This window comes from Scyliorhinus torazame, chromosome 2 (genome assembly GCF_047496885.1).
Source record: "Scyliorhinus torazame isolate Kashiwa2021f chromosome 2, sScyTor2.1, whole genome shotgun sequence".
In the NCBI taxonomy this organism is placed as follows: domain Eukaryota; kingdom Metazoa; phylum Chordata; class Chondrichthyes; order Carcharhiniformes; family Scyliorhinidae; genus Scyliorhinus; species Scyliorhinus torazame.
In genome coordinates, this window is record NC_092708.1 from 357,011,162 (window position 1) to 357,031,854 (window position 20,693).

The 20,693-nt window shown below is 58.4% G+C and overlaps 1 protein-coding gene across 4 annotated transcripts in view; it reads left to right on the forward strand.

The window, feature by feature from the left end:
* Positions 1–20,693, forward strand: part of snapc1b (small nuclear RNA activating complex, polypeptide 1b) — a 79,056-nt gene that overhangs the window by 11,211 nt on the left and 47,152 nt on the right. For all 4 annotated transcript variants that reach the window (XM_072491992.1, XM_072491966.1, XM_072491983.1 and 1 more), the window contains exon 8: positions 6,974–7,036. In XM_072491992.1, the coding sequence (XP_072348093.1) occupies positions 6,974–7,036 (63 nt within the window). The remainder of the gene's footprint in view (positions 1–6,973; positions 7,037–20,693) is intronic.

Here is a 20,693-nt window from a genome sequence, read left to right on the forward strand (position 1 = left end):
AGGACAAAGCCCTGCTCTTGGTTCTATGCTGAAGGTCACTTTAACTCCCTTTGACTGTGAGCAGCCTCTAACTTCACAGCTGAAGGATATTGCTAATGATACGTGGCCTTGTTAGTTGTTAGAGCACTTCACAGCTACAAGTTCTGTTTGCTGCTTGCATCTGTCAGTGACTGCTCTCTCCTCAGACAAGGATTCCAGGGCCCATTCCTCATAGCGGACGAGGACTCGGATCTCTGGTACTCCACCTCCGTCTTGGCCCTTTTCTGCTTATTATGGACTATCTTCTGCAGGGACAAAGAGAGGGCTTTGTGAACCACTCGCTTGATAGATCAAAAAGGTCTCTAGCAGGTGGCATGTATGGGCAGCGGAACTGGACATGAAGGGGTTTTGCTTGTGGGTGCCGGGGATGCTGAGGAATAAGCATAAAGAGCGGATAAAGGGGGTGAGGTGTCGGCCAGTGGTTTGTGGGAGTGGCAGAGATTGAGAATTGGAGGGGTGGGAGGCCGGAACTGATGCCAGGAAAGCAGTGGCAATTTATCCTTGCAGATCAGTGGAGTTGTTGGTCTTCTGACATTGAACGGTGGTTGGTCATGCTGCCACACTGATAGCCACTGCCACTCCCTCCCAGGTGGTGGCCCTGCTGCTGGCCTTCTGACACCCTTAGGGGAGCAGGATGCCCCATGTCTCATTCACAGCGTTGAGAAACATGTCCAGGTCGGCATCCCCCAAAGTGAAGAGCAGGTCTGTGCGCTTCCATCCTTGTGTGTTGACTGGGAGAGAGTGGTGAGGAAGTGTTTAAAAGCAGCTCCTCCTTGTTAGCGGAGAGACGCTGGGGAGCGAGTCTCGACAATTGGATGGCGAGATAGCCAGTAGTGGTGAGACGTTTGTGGGGCACATTTTCTTTTTTCTAATAAGTATTTTTATTTGCTTTTTCCAATTTCAACAGTTTGATAATTTGACATATAAAGCACATAATATTTAGAATATGGTGTTTCTTATGTACAATTTTACATGTACCCCTTTTATTGGCCCTCTCTTGGGGCACATTTTCGTCACAATGTGTTAAGTTCGGTCCACGATCTCGCCAACACGGCTGTCATGAAACACCTCGCAATATCGCCAAAAATGACCTTAGAAATGTTTCTGTTAATTCACATCCCCTGATTCTTGTGGGAACCTATGATTCCCTTCATGCCGTTTCACTTAAAGTTATGATTTTCAGTATCAAAGCTACAACTTTTACAGTGGAACAAAACAAATGACAAACCAGATGCATCATGAGATTGGTAATTTATGCAAAGCTAGTCTCTGCTAAGGCTACGTTCGATCGCCTTTCTGTAACAAAGGTATTGATGAGTTAATTCTGTAATCACAGTGAGCAGTCTGGAGGTTGTGTGAATCTGGCAAGTTAACTAATGAGCTTAAGTCAACTGCTTAAAGATTTTGAGGCATTGGAAGTTGATGCTGCCGTTAGTGGCTGTGTGTTTGCAGGGAGATTTTGGTCTGCTTCTGCAGAGAAAATTTGAATTGAATAGACAATGGTAATCGTAGAGAAGGAGGCAGTAAAAAAAAGACATTCTAGACCTTGATCTGTGTAGAACAGGGTTTTTCAAAGTGCAGGGGGTGTCAGAAGGGTCTCGAGCCAAGGGTCACGGTGTTTTGCATCCATCAGCCGCCAACGCAGTTTCCCAATGTCAGCATTCAGAAAACTGCCGGAAAAATACTGCCTAAAATATCATTTCAATCCTCTAGTGGAAGATTAACATCTCTTATTCTTGTAGTCTGCTCTTGCAACAGTTCAGATGCTGACGGCGGCTCCGCTTCGTAAATCATGTGCTGCAAAACGTTTGGCGGATTCCCCGCCAAAGCTGCAGCCCAAGAGTTCACCCAGACATGGTCCATTTGCATTTCCATTCCCCTTGAAATGGACCCACGTGCTCTGCCCCAATGCAGAACAGTTGTCCGGTGGACAACATCCAAGTGTGTGTGGTGTTGTATTTTTGGTGATGACAACAATAAAACTGAGGCAATGTTGCCGTCAATGTCATAGCTTGAAAATCGTCTTGCTACTGAGGGGCCAGAAACGTGTGTGTCAGTGACCCTGTGGAGGCACATTCAGTGGGAGGGAATTGGCTGCTATTGTAGCAAGAGCTACATTATTGTAGACAACAGTCTCCATGAAGTGACTGCAATGGAATGTCTTCTGGCAGGGGAGACATGAGCACATCACAATGCTACAATTGAATATCAGAGAAAATCATGAATATCTAAGAAAGCTTTTTTCAATGTCCATTTTGTTTGATTAATGACATCCAGAGCAGTTGTTTTTGTCAGTTATCTGTGGGCCAGTTTTAGTGTCGTCAGCAATAATCAATATTGATGAACTTGTTTCTAATAGTGTACTTTGAAGTTGAATAAACTTGCATCAAATAATTGAGTTGCATTTAAGCCATTCATAATCAAGATTTTAGTATCGCTATCTTCAAATTTATGGCTGTTTTATTTACAAGAACCACATATGGCTCTCTCCCAGTAATATCTGTCTTTTGTTCTCCTCTCCTCAGTCTTCTTCCTTCACTTTCACCAAGGCACTGTCCCACGATGGATACAGGTTGGCAATTGTTGGTGGCTCTCCAGTATCTCTCATGAGTAACTATCCTTCATGTGTGACCCTGGACAGTGAACCTATATTGATGGGAGGACATCACAAGCATATATCATCCTGTCCTCACTCAATGTTGACGTAAATTCAGTGCAGTGTGGGCTACTGGATAATGATTATGAAAAGGAAAACTAGGTGATTTACTTTCCCTCCCTTGCCTGGGCCAAGAAAACTTTCGCGTTCAAACACTGCCTTGACTGACGCACGATAGACTGGTTAGCAAACATGGCATGGGTCCCGAAGGTCAGCCGCTGTGGGTCCCGAAGGTCGGCCGCTGTGGGTCCCGAAACGTCGGGACCATTGGCAAAGTCAGTAACAAGAAAAAAAATGTTTGAAAAACACTCGTGTAGAGCATTTAATACAAACAATTTACTTGTGCTCTGCGTGTCGTGTTGCACAGATCCCAATCTTCTGCTGGTGCATATTTGAACTATGTGCTGATTTACGGAGTTGCTGATTGTGTTATTTTCTCCCCCTTTTCTCTTAATTTCTGGTGATACTGATGCTAGTGATGCAATTCCAGTGGCAAGATTCTTCATGTCTGAGCCCTGCCATCTTGCTGGCAGCCATTCAAGCATGGGGCAGCACACAGTCTGTCCTTGCCATGTGTCATGCATACATTTTCCTGGATAAAGAGCAGGAATAAAAACCCTGCCAATTCGTTCGCCATCACCATCTCTCCCAAACTCTTGAGCTCTCCATTCGTGTCCTTATTGCTGCATTTTGCTAATACCTTCACGTTATTTCTAAGAAAGGGAGGAATACTGCATGGGTGGAAGATTAACATCTCTTATTCTTGTAGTCTGCTCTTGCAACAGTTCAGATGCTGACAGTTATTGTGGATCAGTCTGATTTGTAACCCTGGTGAATTTAAAGGCCAGCATCTACTTTCCGCCATTTAATTTACTCAATAAAAAGGCTGTACATTGTCAATGCATGTTCAAATGACATTACATGATCATCATTACAGTGCTGTGTAGATGTTACCTTATTACATGCGCAGACATTGGAGGAATGAATTTGCATTTCTTAAGATAGAATGTTGCCAGTCAGTTCCATAGAATCCCTACCGTGTAGAAGGGGGCCATTCGGCCCATGGAGTCTAGACCAACGCTCCGAAAGAGCACCCTACTTGGGCCTACTCACCACCCTATTCCCGTACTCCCACCTGGCGTGTACATCTTTTGACAAGAAGAGGCAATGTAGCATGGCCAATCCACCTAACCTGCACATCTTTGGACTGAGGGAGGAAACCGGAGCACCCGGAGGAAACCCACGCAGACAGGGGGATAACGTGCAGACGCCACACAGTCACCAAAGTCTGGAATTGAATCTGGATCCCTGGCGCTGTGAGGCAGCAGTGAACATAGAACATACAGTGCAGAAGGAGGCCATTTGCCCCATCGAGTCTGCACCGACCCACTTAAGCCCTCACTTCCACCTATCTCCGTAACCCAATAACCCCTCCTAACCAGTGCTAACCACCTGTGCCATCGTACCGTCCAGAAATATGCGTAGGTGCAATGCCAAATATGGAATTCACTGGTCCTGTATTTTGGATGTGGGGCTGCATTCTGCTTCATTGTGCACTTTACTGAGTGTCTTTTTTTTATATATTGATGTTCAAGTTGGTCTGTGTAAAGCTATGCATGAAACTGGCTAGTACTGGGTTTCTAACTTTGAGTGAATTGGAATGTTTAGTCTCGTGGTCTGGTAAGGAGTTTGTAAGGAGCATCCAGGAGGGCTTATTAAAACAATATGTAGACAGTCCAACTAGGGAAGGGGCAGTACTGGACCTGGTATTGGGGAATGAGCCCGGCCAGGTGGTAGAAGTTTCAGTAGGGGAGCATTTCGGGAACAGTGACCACAATTCAGTAAGTTTTAAAGTGCTGGTGGACAAGGATAAGAGTGGTCCTAGGGTGAATGTGCTAAATTGGGGGAAGGCTAATTATAACAATATTAGGCGGGAACTGAAGAACCTAGATTGGGGGCGGATGTTTGAGGGCAAATCAACATCTGACATGTGGGAGGCTTTCAAGTGTCAGTTGAAAGGAATTCAGGACCGGCATGTTCCTGTGAGGAAGAAGGATAAATACGGCAATTTTCGGGAACCTTGGATAACGAGAGATATTGTAGGCCTCGTCAAAAAGAAAAAGGAGGCATTTGTCAGGGCTAAAAGGCTGGGAACAGACGAAGCCTGTGTGGAATATAAGGAAAGTAGGAAGGAACTTAAGCAAAGAGTCAGGAGGGCTAGAAAAGTAATTGGCAAATAGGGTTAAGGAAAATCCCAAGGCTTTTTACACGTACGCAAGAGGGTAGCCAGGGAAAGGGTTGGCCCACTGAAGGATAGGCAAGGGAATCTCTGTGTGGAGCCAGAAGAAATGGGCGAGGTACTAAATGAATACTTTGCATCAGTATTCACCAAAGAGAAGGAATTGGTAGATGTTGAGTCTGGAGAAGGGTGTGTAGATAGCCTGGGTCACATTGAGATCCAAAAAGACGAGGTGTTGGGCGTCTTGAAAAATATTCAGGTAGATAAATCCCCAGGGCCTGATGGGATCTACCCCAGAATACTGAAGGAGGCTAGAGAGGAAATTGCTGAGGCCTTGACAGAAATCTTTGGATCCTCACTGTCTTCAGGTGATGCCCCGGAGGACTGGAGAATAGCCAATGTTGTTCCTCCGTTTAAGAAGGGTAGCAAGGATAATCCAGGGAACTACAGGCAGGTAAGCCTTACTTCAGTGGTAGGGAAATTACTGGAGAGAATTCTTCGAGACAGGATCTACTCCCATTTGGAAGCAAATGGATGTATTAGTGAGAGGCAGCATGGTTTTGTGAAGGGGATGTCGTGTCTCACTAACTTGATAGAGTTTTTCGAGGAGGTCACAAAGATGATTGATGCAGGTAGGGCAGTGGATGTTGTCTACATGGACTTCAGTAAGGCCTTTGACAAGGTCCCTCATGGTAGACTAGTACAAAAGGTGAAGTCACACGGGATCAGGGGTGAGGTGGCAAGGTGGATACAGAACTGGCTAGGTCATAGAAGGCAGAGAGTAGCAATGGAAGGATGCTTTTCTAATTGGAGGGCTGTGACCAGTGGTGTTCCGCAGGGATCAGTGCTGGGACTTTTGCTGTTTGTAGTATATATAAATGATTTGGAGGAAAATGTAACTGGTCTGATTAGTAAGTTTGCAGACGACACAAAGGTTGGTGGAATTGCGGATAGCGATGAGGACTGTCAGAGGATACAGCAGGATTTAGGTTGTTTGGAGACTTGGACGGAGAGATGGAGTTTAATCCGGACAAATGTGAGGTAATGCATTTTGGAAGGTCTAATGCAGGTAGGGAATATACAGTGAATGGTAGAACCCTCAAGAGTATTGAAAGTCAGAGAGATCTAGGAGTACAGGTCCACAGGTCACTGAAAGGGGCAACACAGGTGGAGAAGGTAGTCAAGAAGGCATACGGCATGCTTGCCTTCATTGGCCGGGGCATTGAGTATAAGAATTGGCAAGTCATGTTGCAGCTGTATAGAACCTTAGTTAGGCCACACTTGGAGTATAATTCTGGTCGCCACACTACCAGAAGGATGTGGAGGCTTTAGAGAGGGTCCAGAAGAGATTTACCAGAATGTTGCCTGGTATGGAGGGCATTAGCTATGAGGAGCGGTTGAATAAACTCGGTTTGTTCTCACTGGAACGAAGGAGGTTGAGGGGCGACCTGATAGAGGTCTACAAAATTATGAGGGGCATAGACAGAGTGGATAGTCAGAGGCTTTTCCCCAGGGTAGAGGGGTCAATTACTAGGGGGCATAGGTTTAAGGTGAGAGGGGCAAGATTTAGAGTAGATGTACGAGGCAAGTTTTTTACACAGAGGGTAGTGGGTGCCTGGAACTCGCTACCGGAGGAGGTGGTGGAAGCAGGGACAATAGTGACATTTAAGGGGCATCTTGACAAATACATGAATAGGATGGGAATAGAGGGATACAGACCCAGGAAGTGTAGAAGATTGTAGTTTAGTCGGGCAGCATGGTCGGCGCGGGCTTGTAGGGCCGAAGGGCCTGTTCCTGTGCTGTACATTTCTTTGTTCTTTGTAACACAAGCAGGTGGCAAGATCGGCAAATTCTCTGACTCAGCAATAGTCTGTCCAGGTTTGCTTCAGTGCTACTTCACCTTTAACCTGGGAAACTGACAAACTTACTGATTGGATGCATCCTGTCTGCTCTTGGTGTCGTACACATATTCAGGAGTTTCAGATTTGAGTTGCTTATGTAAGGAATACACATAATACACTTTATCTCAAATTTTACAGAGCGCAATGACTGACCAACCAGGAATTATGGGCTCTGAACACGATGAATCTGAAGAACAAAAGGTGAGATGAGTGCCACCCAATACCTGACCTTGGTGCTTGGGCTGAGATTTCACATTCCTCTGATTTCCATTGACAAACGTGTGCTCAATATTCCCAGTAAATCTGAGACTACAGCCTATTGATTTCTGGCAATGTCTGGCTTTGCCAAAGTTTCTTTCAGTAGAAAGGTGACCAGGATAGTTAGTGAATTATTCATGAACGTTTGCTGTGCTGTATTTGTGGAAATGCGAGTCGAACACAGACTGTGTTGAACGCTGCCGGGTTTACTGATCAGGAAGAAAATACTTTGCAATGTTTATAACCGAGTTTCAAATATTGCAGTATTTTTAATCTTTCAGAGCTTGCCAGTAAATCAGAATTATATTTGTTACCGGCCAGGGCTTAGAAACTCCAGTGTATTATGAAGCTCACCTGACTGTAACTTTAATGTTGAATTTGGCTAGGATGTGCAGAAGAGCCTTCACTTCAGGTGTGATTCACCAAACTTCCTAGGTGCTTTTATCAAAAAAAGTTTATTATACGATTGTAGTTGACATATATAAAACAAGAGTTTGGTATCAATTACAAACATGGAAAAAAACACAACAGCTACAGTAATCTATGTATAGAACTCTTAATGAATCCCCCTGAGTAGCTGTTCCAATTCAATACAAAATCCAATAAACCAAAACGCCTTTCAAGGGTGTGGCCTAACACACTGCAATCTCACTTGAAAGGGACTAGTCCTTTCCCTGAGACCCAGCCTCCAACCAGCAGATGCAAAACCCCTTCCGGAAAGCAACACTATCTTTAAAGTTACCAAGGCAGTTTGCCACCCCCAATGCGCTTTCAGTTCCCTCGAACAGCTTTAAAATGAAAAGAGAAACACTGCTTTTCTTCTGTAGTCCAGAGCAACAAACTGAAACCCAAGCTCTAAAAACCCTCTCACCTGACAGCCACCACCCAGCTCCACCCACAAATGACATCACTGAAGCTGTGCTACAAGTCATGTGGTAAGACCCAACCTTTCTTAAAGGGACAAGCACATGACATAATTAATCTCCTTAGGGCAGCACGGTGGAGCAGTGGATAGCACTGCTGCCTCACGGCGTCGAGGTCCCAGGATCGATTCCGGCTCTGGGTCCCTGTCCGTGTGGAGTTTGCACATTCTCCCCGTGTTTGCGTGGGTTTCGCCCCCACAACCCAATGATGTGCAGGGTAGGTGGATTGGCCACGCTAAATTGCCCCTTAATTGGAAAAACACTTACATTTATTTTTTAAAAATATATATTTATCCTCCTCCGCTGCATTGTAAATTCATTGACACAGGGCTTTGTTTTGTTTTGTATCTAGGAGTTAAGTATGCCCCCTGGAACTGTCTGTCCAAACTGCTTGAAGATTTTAGTCAAGCAGCGATAGTCTTGGCTGAGGTTATGCATGAGCCTTCTCAATCTCAACCCTCGCTTGAAGTGTGATCTTCAGGTTAAACCAACACCAGCGAGCTCTCCTCCTCACCTCCTTCCCCACCCCCGTCACCTCCTTCCCCACCCCCGTCACCTCCTTCCCCACCCCCGTCACCTCCTTCCTCAAAGGGGAAAGCAGCCTATGGTCACCTGGGACTATGGCACCTTTACTGCCCATGTCTGAACTCGCATCAAGACTCATTCACCTGTCATTCCTGTGGAAGTTTCTGATTTTAATTTTAGCATTACAATGTGAACCCTCCCCTCACAGTCCTCCTCTTCCCCACCCACCCCGCCACCTCCTCTTCCCTCATCCCTGAAACCTCCTCTTTCCCCATCCCCGAAGCCCGTCATCTCCTCTTCCCCGTCACCACCTCCTTCCCCACCCCCGTCACCTCCTTCCCCACCCCCGTCACCTCCTTCCCCACCCCCGTCACCTCCTTCCCCACCCCCGTCACCTCCTTCCCCACCCCCGTCACCTCCTTCCCCACCCCCGTCACCTCCTTCCCCACCCCCGTCACCTCCTTCCCCACCCCCGTCACCTCCTTCCCCACCCCCGTCACCTCCTTCCCCACCCCCGTCACCTCCTTCCCCACCCCCGTCACCTCCTTCCCCACCCCCGTCACCTCCTTCCCCACCCCCGTCACCTCCTTCCCCACCCCCGTCACCTCCTTCCCCACCCCCGTCACCTCCTTCCCCACCCCCGTCACCTCCTTCCCCACCCCCGTCACCTCCTTCCCCACCCCCGTCACCTCCTTCCCCACCCCCGTCACCTCCTTCCCCACCCCCGTCACCTCCTTCCCCACCCCCGTCACCTCCTTCCCCACCCCCGTCACCTCCTTCCCCACCCCCGTCACCTCCTTCCCCACCCCCGTCACCTCCTTCCCCACCCCCGTCACCTCCTTCCCCACCCCCGTCACCTCCTTCCCCACCCCCGTCACCTCCTTCCCCACCCCCGTCACCTCCTTCCCCACCCCCGTCACCTCCTTCCCCACCCCCGTCACCTCCTTCCCCACCCCCGTCACCTCCTTCCCCACCCCCGTCACCTCCTTCCCCACCCCCGTCACCTCCTTCCCCACCCCCGTCACCTCCTTCCCTACCCCCGTCACCTCCTTCCCCACCACCGTCGCCTCCTTCCCCACCCCGTCACCTCCTTCCCCACCCCGTCACCTCCTTCCCCACCCCCGTCACCTCCTTCCCCACCCCCGTCACCTCCTTCCCCACCACCGTCACCTCCTTCCCCAACCCGTCACCTCCTTCCCCACCCCCGTCACCTCCTTCCCCACCCCCGTCACCTCCTTCCCCACCCCCGTCACCACCTTCCCCACCCCCGTCACCTCCTTCCCCACCCCCGTCACCTCCTTCCCCACCCCCGTCACCTCCTTCCACCCCCGTCACCTCCTTCCACCCCCGTCACCTCCTTCCACCCCCGTCATCTCCTTCCCCACCCCCGTCACCTCCTTCCCCACCCCCGTCACCTCCTTCCCCACCCCCGTCACCTCCTTCCCCACCCCCGTCACCTCCTTCCCCACCCCCGTCACCTCCTTCCCCACCCCCGTCACCTCCTTCCCCACCCCCGTCACCTCCTTCCCCACCCCCGTCACCTCCTTCCCCACCCCCGTCACCTCCTTCCCCAGCCCCGTCACCTCCTTCCCCAGCCCCGTCACCTCCTTCCCCACCCCCGTCACCTCCTTCCCCACCCCCGTCACCTCATTCCCCACCCCCGTCACCTCCTTCCCCACCCCCGTCACCTCCTTCCCCACCCCGTCACCTCCTTCCCCACCCCCGTCACCTCCTTCCCCACCCCCCTTCCCCACCCCCGTCACCTCCTTCCCCACCCCCGTCACCTCCTTCCCCACCCCCGTCACCTCCTTCCCCACCCCCGTCAACTCCTCTTCCTGACCCCCGTCACCTCCTTCCCCATCCCCGTCACCTCCTTCCCCACCCCCGTCAACTCCTCTTCCTGACCCCCGTCACCTCCTCCTTCCCCACCCCCGTCACCTCCTCCTTCCCCACCCCCGTCACCTCCTTCCCCATCCCCGTCACCTCCTTCCCCATCCTCGTCAACTCCTCTTCCTGACCCCCGTCACCTCCTTCCCCATCCCCGTCAACTCCTCTTGCTGACCCCCGTCACCACCTCTTCCCTCATCCCCACCTCTTCCCTCATCCCTGAGACCTCCTCTTCCTTCTTCCCCCTCACCTCCTCTTTCCCCACCACCGTCACCTCCTCTTCCCCCAACCCCGTCACCTCCTCTTCCCCACCCCCGTCACCACCTCTTCCCCACCCCCGTCACCTCCTCCTTCCCCACCCCCGTCACCTCCTTCCCCACCCCCGTCACCTCCTTCCCCACCCCCGTCACCTCCTTCCCCACCCCCGTCACCTCCTTCCCCATCCCCGTCAACTCCTCTTGCTGACCCCCGTCACCACCTCTTCCCTCATCCCTGAGACCTCCTCTTCCCCCTTCCCCCTCACCTCCTCTTTCCCCACCACCGTCACCTCCTCTTCCCCACCCCGTCACCTCCTCTTTCCCCACCCCCGTCACCTCTTTCCCCACCCCGTCACCTCCTCTTTCCCCACCCCCGTCACCTCCTTCCCCACCCCGTCACCTCCTTCCCCACCCCGTCACCTCCTTCCCCACCCCCGTCACCTCCTTCCCCACCCCCGTCACCTCCTTCCCCACCCCCGTCACCTCCTTCCCCACCCCCGTCACCTCCTTCCCCACCCCCGTCACCTCCTTCCCCACCCCCCTTCCCCACCCCCGTCACCTCCTTCCCCACCCCCGTCACCTCCTTCCCCACCCCCGTCACCTCCTTCCCCACCCCCGTCACCTCCTTCCCCACCCCCGTCACCTCCTTCCCCACCCCCGTCACCACCTTCCCCACCCCCGTCACCTCCTTCCCCACCCCCGTCACCTCCTTCCCCACCCCCGTCACCTCCTCCCCACCCCCGTCACCTCCTCCCCACCCCCGTCACCTCCTTCCCCACCCCCGTCACCTCCTTCCCCACCCCCGTCACCTCCTTCCCCACCCCCGTCACCTCCTTCCCCACCCCCGTCACCTCCTTCCCCATCCCCGTCACCTCCTTCCCCATCCCCGTCACCTCCTTCCCCATCCCCGTCACCTCCTTCCCCATCCCCGTCACCTCCTTCCCCATCCCCGTCACCTCCTTCCCCACCCCCGTCACCTCCTTCCCCACCCCCGTCACCTCCTTCCCCACCCCCGTCACCTCCTTCCCCACCCCCGTCACCTCCTCTTCCCCACCCCCGTCAACTCCTCTTCCTGACCCCCGTCACCTCCTCTTTCCCCACCCCCGTCACCTCCTCTTTCCCCACCCCTGTCACCTCCTCTTTCCCCAACCCCGTCACCTCCTCTTTCCCCACCCCCGTCATCACCTCTTTCCCCACCCCGCCACCTCCTCTTTCCCCACCCCCGTCACCTCCTCTTTCCCCACCCCGTCACCTCTTTCCCCACCCCCGTCACCTCCTCTTTCCCCACCCCCGTCACCTCCTCTTTCCCCACCCCCCTCACCTCCTCTTTCCCCACCCCCGTCACCTCTTTCCCCACCCCCGTCACCTCCTCTTTCCCCACCCCCGTCACCTCCTCTTTCCCCACCCCCGTCACCTCCTCTTTCCCCACCCCCGTCACCTCCTCTTTCCCCACCCCTGTCACCTCCTCTTTCCCCACCCCCGTCACCTCCTCTTTCCCCACCCCCGTCACCTCCTCTTTCCGCACCCCCGTCACCTCCTCTTTCCCCACCCCCGTCACCTCCTCTTTCCCCACCCCCGTTACCTCCTCTTTCCCCACCCCCGTCACCTCCTTCCCCACCCCCGTCACCACCTTCCCCACCCCCGTCACCACCTTCCCCACCCCCGTCACCTCCTTCCCCACCCCCGTCACCTCCTTTCCCACCCCCGTCACCTCCTTCCCCACCCCCGTCACCTCCTTCCCCACCCCCGTCACCTCCTTCCCCACCCCCGTCACCTCCTTCCCCATCTCCGTCACCTCCTTCCCCATCTCCGTCACCTCCTTCCCCACCCCCGTCACCTCCTCTTTCCCCACCCCCGTCACCTCCTCTTTCCCCACCCCCGTCACCTCCTTCCCCACCCCCGTCACCTCCTTCCCCACCCCCGTCACCACCTTCCCCACCCCGTCACCTCCTTCCCCACCCCCGTCACCTCCTTCCCCAACCCCGTCACCTCCTTTCCCACCCCCGTCACCTCCTTCCCCACCCCCGTCACCTCCTTCCCCACCCCCGTCACCTCCTTCCCCACCCCCGTCACCTCCTTCCCCACCCCCGTCACCTCCTTCCCCACCCCCGTCACGTCTTTCCCCACCCCCGTCACCTCCTTCCCCACCCCCGTCACCTCCTTCCCCACCCCCGTCACCTCCTTCCCCGCCCCCCTTCCCCACCCCCGTCACCTCCTCTTTCCCCACCCCCGTCACCTCCTCTTTCCCCACCCCCGTCACCTCCTCTTTCCCCACCCCCCTCACCACCTCTTTCCCCACCCCCCTCACCTCCTCTTTCCCCACCCCCGTCACCTCGTCTTTCCCCACCCCCGTCACCTCCTCTTTCCCCACCCCCGTCACCTCCTCTTTCCCCACCCCCGTCACCTCCTTCCCCACCCCCGTCACCACCTTCCCCACCCCCGTCACCACCTTCCCCACCCCCGTCACCTCCTTCCCCACCCCCGTCACCTCCTTCCCCACCCCCGTCACCTCCTTCCCCACCCCCGTCACCTCCTTCCCCACCCCCGTCACCTCCTTCCCCACCCCCGTCACCTCCTTCCCCACCCCCGTCACCTCCTTCCCCACCCCCGTCACGTCCTTCCCCACCCCCGTCACCTCTTTCCCCACCCCCGTCACCTCCTTCCCCACCCCCGTCACCTCCTTCCCCACCCCCATCACCTCCTTCCCCGCCCCCTTCCCCGCCCCCGTCACCTCCTTCCCCACCCCCGTCACCTCCTTCCCCACCCCGTCACCTCCTTCCCCACCCCCGTCACCTCCTTCCCCACCCCCGTCACCTCTTTCCCCACCCCCGTCACCACCTCTTCCCTCATCCCTGAGACCTCCTCTTCCCCCTTCCCCCTCACCTCTTTCCCCACCACCGTCACCTCCTCTTCCCCACCCCCGTCACCACCTCTTCCCCACCCCCGTCACCTCCTCTTTCCCCACCCCCGTCACCTCCTCTTTCCCCACCCCGTCACCTCCTCTTTCCCCACCCCCGTCACCTCTTTACCCACCCCCGTCACCTCCTCTTTCCCCACCCCCGTCACCTCCTTCCCCACCCCCGTCACCTCCTTCCCCATCCCCGTCACCTCCTTCCCCACCCCCGTCACCTCCTTCCCCATCCCCGTCAACTCCTCTTGCTGACCCCCGTCACCACCTCTTCCCTCATCCCTGAGACCTCCTCTTCCCCCATCCCCGTCACCTCCTTCCCCATCCCCGTCACCTCCTTCCCCACCACCGTCACCTCCTCTTTCCCCCAACCCCGTCACCTCCTCTTCCCCACCCCCGTCATCTCCTCTTCCCCACCCCCATCACCTCCTCTTTCCCCACCCCTGTCACCTCCTCTTTCCCCACCCCGTCACCTCCTCTTTACCCACCCCAGTCACCTCCTCTTTCCCCACCCCCGTCACCTCCTCTTTCCCCACCCCCGTCACCTCCTCTTTCCCCACCCCCGTCACCTCTTTCCCCACCCCCGTCACCTCCTCTTTCCCCACCCCCGTCACCTCCTCTTTCCCCACCCCCGTCACCACCTCTTTCCCCACCCACGTCACCTCCTCTTTCTCCACCCCCGTCACCTCCTCTTTCCCCACCCCCGTCACCTCCTCTTTCCCCACCCCCGTCACCTCCTCTTTCCCCACCCCCGTCACCTCCTTCCCCACCCCCGTCACCTCCTTCCCCACCCCCGTCACCTCCTTCCCCACCCCCGTCACCTCCTTCCCCACCCCCGTCACCTCCTTCCCCACCCCCGTCACCTCCTTCCCCACCCCCCTTCCCCAACCCGTCACCTCCTTCCCCACCCCCGTCACCTCCTTCCCCACCCCCGTCACCTCCTTCCCCACCCCGTCACCTCCTTCCCCACCCCCGTCACCTCCTTCCCCACCCCCGTCACCTCCTTCCCCACCCCCGTCACCTCCTTCCCCACCCCCGTCACCTCCTTCCCCACCCCCGTCACCTCCTTCCCCACCCCCGTCACCTCATTCCCCACCCCCGTCACCTCCTTCCCCACCCCCGACACCTCCTTCCCCACCCCTTCACCTCCTTCCCCACCCCCGTCACCTCCTTCCCCACCCCCGTCACCTCCTCTTTCCCCACCCCCGTCACCTCCTCTTTCCCCACCCCCGTCACCTCCTCTTTCCCCACCCCCGTCACCTCCTCTTTCCCCACCCATGTCACCTCCTCTTTCCCCACCCCCGTCACATCCTCCTTCCCCACCCCGTCACCTCCTCTTTCCCCACCCCGTCACCTCCTCTTTCCCCACCCCCGTCACCTCCTCTTTCCCCACCCCCGTCACCTCCTCTTTCCCCACCCCCGTCACCACCTCTTCCCCACCCCCGTCACCTCCTCTTTCCCCACCCCCGTCACCTCCTCTTTCCCCACCCCCGTCACCTCTTCTTTCCCCACCCCCGTCACCTCCTCTTTCCCCACCCCCGTCACCCCCTTCCCCACCCCCGTCAGCTCCTTCCCCACCCCCGTCACCTCCTCTTTCCCCACCCCCGTCACCTCCTCTTTCCCCTCCCCCGTCACCTCCTCTTTCCCCACCCCCGTCACCTCCTCTTTCCCCACCCCCGTCACCTCCTCTTTCCCCACCCCCGACACCTCTTTCTCCACCCCCGTCACCTCCTCTTTCCCCACCCCCGTCACCTCCTCTTTCCCCACCCCCGTCACCTCCTCTTTCCCCACCCCCGTCACCTCCTCTTTCCCCACCCCCGTCACCTCCTCTTTCCCCACCCCCGTCACCACCTCTTTCCCCACCCCCGTCACCTCCTCTTTCCCCACCCCCGTCACCACCTCTTTCCCCGACCCGTCACCTCCTCTTTCCCCACCCCCGTCACCTCCTCTTTCCCCACCCCCGTCACCTCCTCTTTCCCCACCCCCGTCACCTCCTCTTTCCCCACCCCCGTCACCTCCTCTTTCCCCACCCCCGTCACCTCCTCTTTCCCCACCCCCGTCACCTCCTTCCCCACCCCGTCACCTCCTTCCCCATCCCCGTCAACTCCTCTTGCTGACCCCCGTCACCACCTCTTCCCTCATCCCTGAGACCTCCTCTTCCCCCTTCCCCCTCACCTCGTTCCCCACCACCGTCACCTCCTCTTCCCCCAACCCCGTCACCTCCTCTTCCCCACCCCCGTCACCACCTCTTCCCCACCCCCGTCACCTCCTCTTTCCCCACCCCCGTCACCTCCTCTTTACCCACCCCCGTCACCTCCTCTTCCCCACCCCCGTCACCTCCTCTTTCCCCACCCCCGTCACCTCCTCTTTCCCCACCCCCGTCACCTCCTCTTTCCCCACCCCCGTCACCTCCTCTTTCCCCACCCCCGTCACCTCCTCTTTCCCCACCCCCGTCACCTCCTTCCCCACCCCCGTCACCTCTTTCCCCACCCCCGTCACCTCCTCTTTCCCCACCCCCGTCACCTCCTTCCCCACCCCCGTCACCTCCTTCCCCACCCCCGTCACCTCCTTCCCCATCCCCGTCACCTCCTTCCCCATCCCCGTCACCTCCTTCCCCACCCCCGTCACCTCCTTCCCCACCCCCGTCACCTCCTTCCCCACCCCCGTCACCTCCTTCCCCACCCCCGTCACCTCCTTCCCCACCCCCGTCACCTCCTTCCCCACCCCCGTCACCTCCTTCCCCACCCCCGTCACCTCCTTCCCCACCCCCGTCACCTCCTTCCCCACCCCCGTCACCTCCTTCCCCACCCCCGTCACCTCCTTCCCCACCCCCGTCACCTCCTTCCCCACCCCCGTCACCTCCTTCCCCACCCCCGTCAACTCCTCTTCCCTACCCCCGTCACCACCTCTTCCCTCATCCCTGAGACCTCCTCTTCCCATATCCCCCTCACCTCGTTCCCCACCACCGTCACCTCCTCTTCCCCCAACCCCGTCACCTCCTCTTCCCCACCCCCGTCACCACCTCTTCCCCACCCCCGTCACCTCCTCTTTCCCCACCCCCGTCACCTCCTCTTTCCCACCCCCGTCACCTCCTCTTCCGCACCCCCGTCACCTCCTCTTTCCCCACCCCCGTCACCTCCTCTTTCCCCACCCCCGTCACCTCCTCTTTCCCCACCCCCGTCACCTCCTTCCCCACCCCCGTCACCTCCTTCCCCACCCCCGTCACCTCTTTCCCCACCCCCGTCACCTCTTTCCCCACCCCCGTCACCTCCTCTTTCCCCACCCCCGTCACCTCCTTCCCCACCCCCGTCACCTCCTTCCCCACCCCCGTCACCTCCTTCCCCATCCCCGTCAACTCCTTCCCCACCCCCGACACCTCCTTCCCCACCCCCGTCACCTCCTTCCCCACCCCCGTCACCTCCTTCCCCACCCCCGTCACCTCCTTCCCCACCCCCGTCACCTCCTTCCCCACCCCCGTCACCTCCTTCCCCACCCCCCTTCCCCACCCCCGTCACCTCCTTCCCCACCCCCGTCACCTCCTTCCCCACCCCCGTCACCTCCTTCCCCACCCCCGTCACTTCCTTCCCCACCCCCGTCACCTCCTTCCCCACCCCCGTCACCTCCTTCCCCACCCCCGTCACCTCCTTCCCCACCCCCGTCACCTCCTTCCCCACCCCCGTCACCTCCTTCCCCACCCCCGTCACCTCCTTCCCCACCCCCGTCACCTCCTTCCCCACCCCCGTCACCTCCTTCCCCACCCCCGTCACCTCCTTCCCCACCCCCGTCACCTCCTTCCCCATCCCCGTCACCTCCTTCCTCACCCCCGTCAACTCCTCTTCCCTACCCCCGTCACCACCTCTTCCCTCATCCCTGAGACCTCCTCTTCCCCCTTCCCCCTCACCTCCTCTTTCCCCACCACCGTCACCTCCTCTTCCCCTCCTTGTCACCTCTTTCCCCACCCCTACACCTCCTCTTTCCCCACCCCCGTCACCTCTTTCCCCACCCCCGTCACCTCTTTCCCCACCCCCGTCACATCCTTCCCCACCCCCGTCACTTCCTCTTCCCCACCCCCGTCACCTCCTCTTTCCCCACCCCCGTCACCTCCTCTTTCCCCACCCCCGTCACCTCCTCTTTCCCCACCCCCGTCAACTCCTCTTTCCCCACCCCGTCACCTCCTCTTTCCCCACCCCCGTCACCACCTCCTTCCCCACATCCCGTCACCTCCTTCCCCACCCCCGCCACCTCCTTCCCCACCCCCGCCACCTCCTTCCCCACCCCCGTCACCTCCTTCCCCACCCCCGTCACCTCCTTCCCCACCCCCGTCACCTCCTTCCCCACCCCTGTCACCTCTTTCCTCACACCCGTCACCTCCTCTTTCCCCACACATGTCACCACCTCTTTCCCCACCCCCGTCACCTCCTTCCCCACCCCCGTCACCTCTTTCCCCACACCCGTCACCTCCTCTTTCCCCACCCCCGTCACCTCCTCTTTCCCCACCCCCGTCACCTCCTCTTTCCCCACCCCCGTCACCTCCTTCCCCACCCCTGTCACCTCCTTCCCCACCCCCGTCACCTACTTCCCCACCCCCGTCACCTCCTTCCCCACCCCCGTCACCTCCTTCCCCACCCCCGTCACCTCCTTCCCCACCCCCGTCACCTCCTTCCCCACCCCCGTCACCTCCTTCCCCACCCCCGTCACCTCCTTCCCCACCCCCGGCACCTCCTTCCCCACCCCCGGCACCTCCTTCCCCACCCCCGGCAACTCCTCTTGCTGACCCCCGTCACCACCTTCCCCACCTCGTCAACTCCTCTTCCCTACCCTGTCACCACCTCTTCCCTCATCCCTGAGACCTCCTCTTCCCCCTTCCCCCTCACCTCCTCTTTCCCCACCACCGTCACCTCCTCTTTCCCCACCCTCGTCACCTCCTCTTTCCCCACACTCGTCACCTCCTCTTTTCCCACACCCCGTCACCTCCTTCCCCATCCCCGTCACCTCCTTCCCCATCCCCGTCACCTCCTTCCCCATCCCCGTCACCTCCTTCCCCACCCCCGTCACCTCCTTCCCCACCCCCGTCACCTCCTTCCCCACCCCCGTCACCTCCTTCCCCACCCTCGTCACCTCCTCTTTCCCCACACTCGTCACCTCCTCTTTTCCCACACCCCGTCACCTCCTCTTTCCCCACACCCCGTCACCTCCTCTTTCCCCATCCCCGTCACCACCTCTTTCACCAACCTCGTCACCTCCTCTTTCCCCACCCCCATCACCACCTCTTTCCCCACCCCCGTCACCTCCTCTTTCCCCACCCCCGTCACCTCCTCTTTCCCCACCCCCGTCACCTCCTCCTTCCCCACCCCCGTCACCTCCTTCCCCACCCCCGGCAACTCCTCTTGCTGACCCCCGTCACCACCTTCCCCACCTCGTCAACTCCTCTTCCCTACCCCCGTCACCACCTCTTCCCTCATCCCTGAGACCTCCTCTTCCCCCTTCCCCCTCACCTCCTCTTTCCCCAACACCGTCACCTCCTCTTCCCCCAACCCCGTCACCTCCTCCTTCCCCACCCCCGTCACCTCCTTCCCCACCCCCGGCAACTCCTCTTGCTGACCCCCGTCACCACCTTCCCCACCTCGTCAACTCCTCTTCCCTACCCCCGTCACCACCTCTTCCCTCATCCCTGAGACCTCCTCTTCCCCCTTCCCCCTCACCTCCTCTTTCCCCAACACCGTCACCTCCTCTTCCCCCAACCCCGTCACCTCCTCTTCCCCACCCCCGTCATCTCCTCTTCCCCACCCCCATCACCTCCTCTTTCCCCACCCCTGTCACCTCCTCTTTCCCCACCCCGTCACCTCCTCTTTACCCACCCCAGTCACCTCCTCTTTCCCCACCCCCGTCACCTCCTCTTTCCCCACCCCCGTCACCTCCTCTTTCCCCACCCCCGTCTCCTCCTCTTTCCCCACCCCCGTCACCTCCTCTTTCCCCACCCCCGTCACCACCTCTTTCCCCACCCACGTCACCACCTCTTTCCCCACCCACGTCACCTCCTCTTTCTCCACCCCCGTCACCTCCTCTTTCCCCACCCCCGTCACCTCCTCTTTCCCCACCCCCGTCACCTCCTCTTTCCCCACCCCCGTCACCTCCTCTTTCCCCACCCCCGTCACCTCCTTCCCCACCCCCGTCACCTCCTTCCCCACCCCCGTCACCTCCTTCCCCACCCCCGTCACCTCCTTCCCCACCCCCGTCACCTCCTTCCCCACCCCCGTCACCTCCTTCCCCACCCCCCTTCCCCACCCCCCTTCCCCAACCCGTCACCTCCTTCCCCACCCCCGTCACCTCCTTCCCCACCCCCGTCACCTCCTTCCCCACCCCGTCACCTCCTTCCCCACCCCCATCACCTCCTTCCCCACCCCCGTCACCTCCTTCCCCACCCCCGTCACCTCCTTCCCCACCCCCGTCACCTCCTTCCCCACCCCCGTCACCTCCTTCCCCACCCCCGTCACCTCCTTCCCCACCCCCGTCACCTCCTTCCCCACCCCCGTCACCTCCTTCCCCACCCCCGACACCTCCTTCCCCACCCCTTCACCTCCTTCCCCACCCCCGTCACCTCCTTCCCCACCCCCGTCACCTCCTCTTTCCCCACCCCCGTCACCTCCTCTTTCCCCACCCCCGTCACCTCCTCTTTCCCCACCCCCGTCACCTCCTCTTTCCCCACCCACGTCACCTCCTCTTTCCCCACCCCGTCACATCCTCCTTCCCCACCCCGTCACCTCCTCTTTCCCCACCCCGTCACCTCCTCTTTCCCCACCCCGTCACCTCCTCTTTCCCCACCCCGTCACCTCCTCTTTCCCCACCCCCGTCACCTCCTCTTTCCCCACCCCCGTCACCACCTCTTCCCCACCCCCGTCACCTCCTCTTTCCCCACCCCCGTCACCTCCTCTTTCCCCACCCCCGTCACCTCCTCTTTCCCCACCCCCGTCATCACCCCCTTCCCCACCCCCGTCAGCTCCTTCCCCACCCCCGTCACCTCCTCTTTCCCCACCCCCGTCACCTCCTCTTTCCCCACCCCGTCACCTCCTCTTTCCCCACCCCCGTCACCTCCTCTTTCC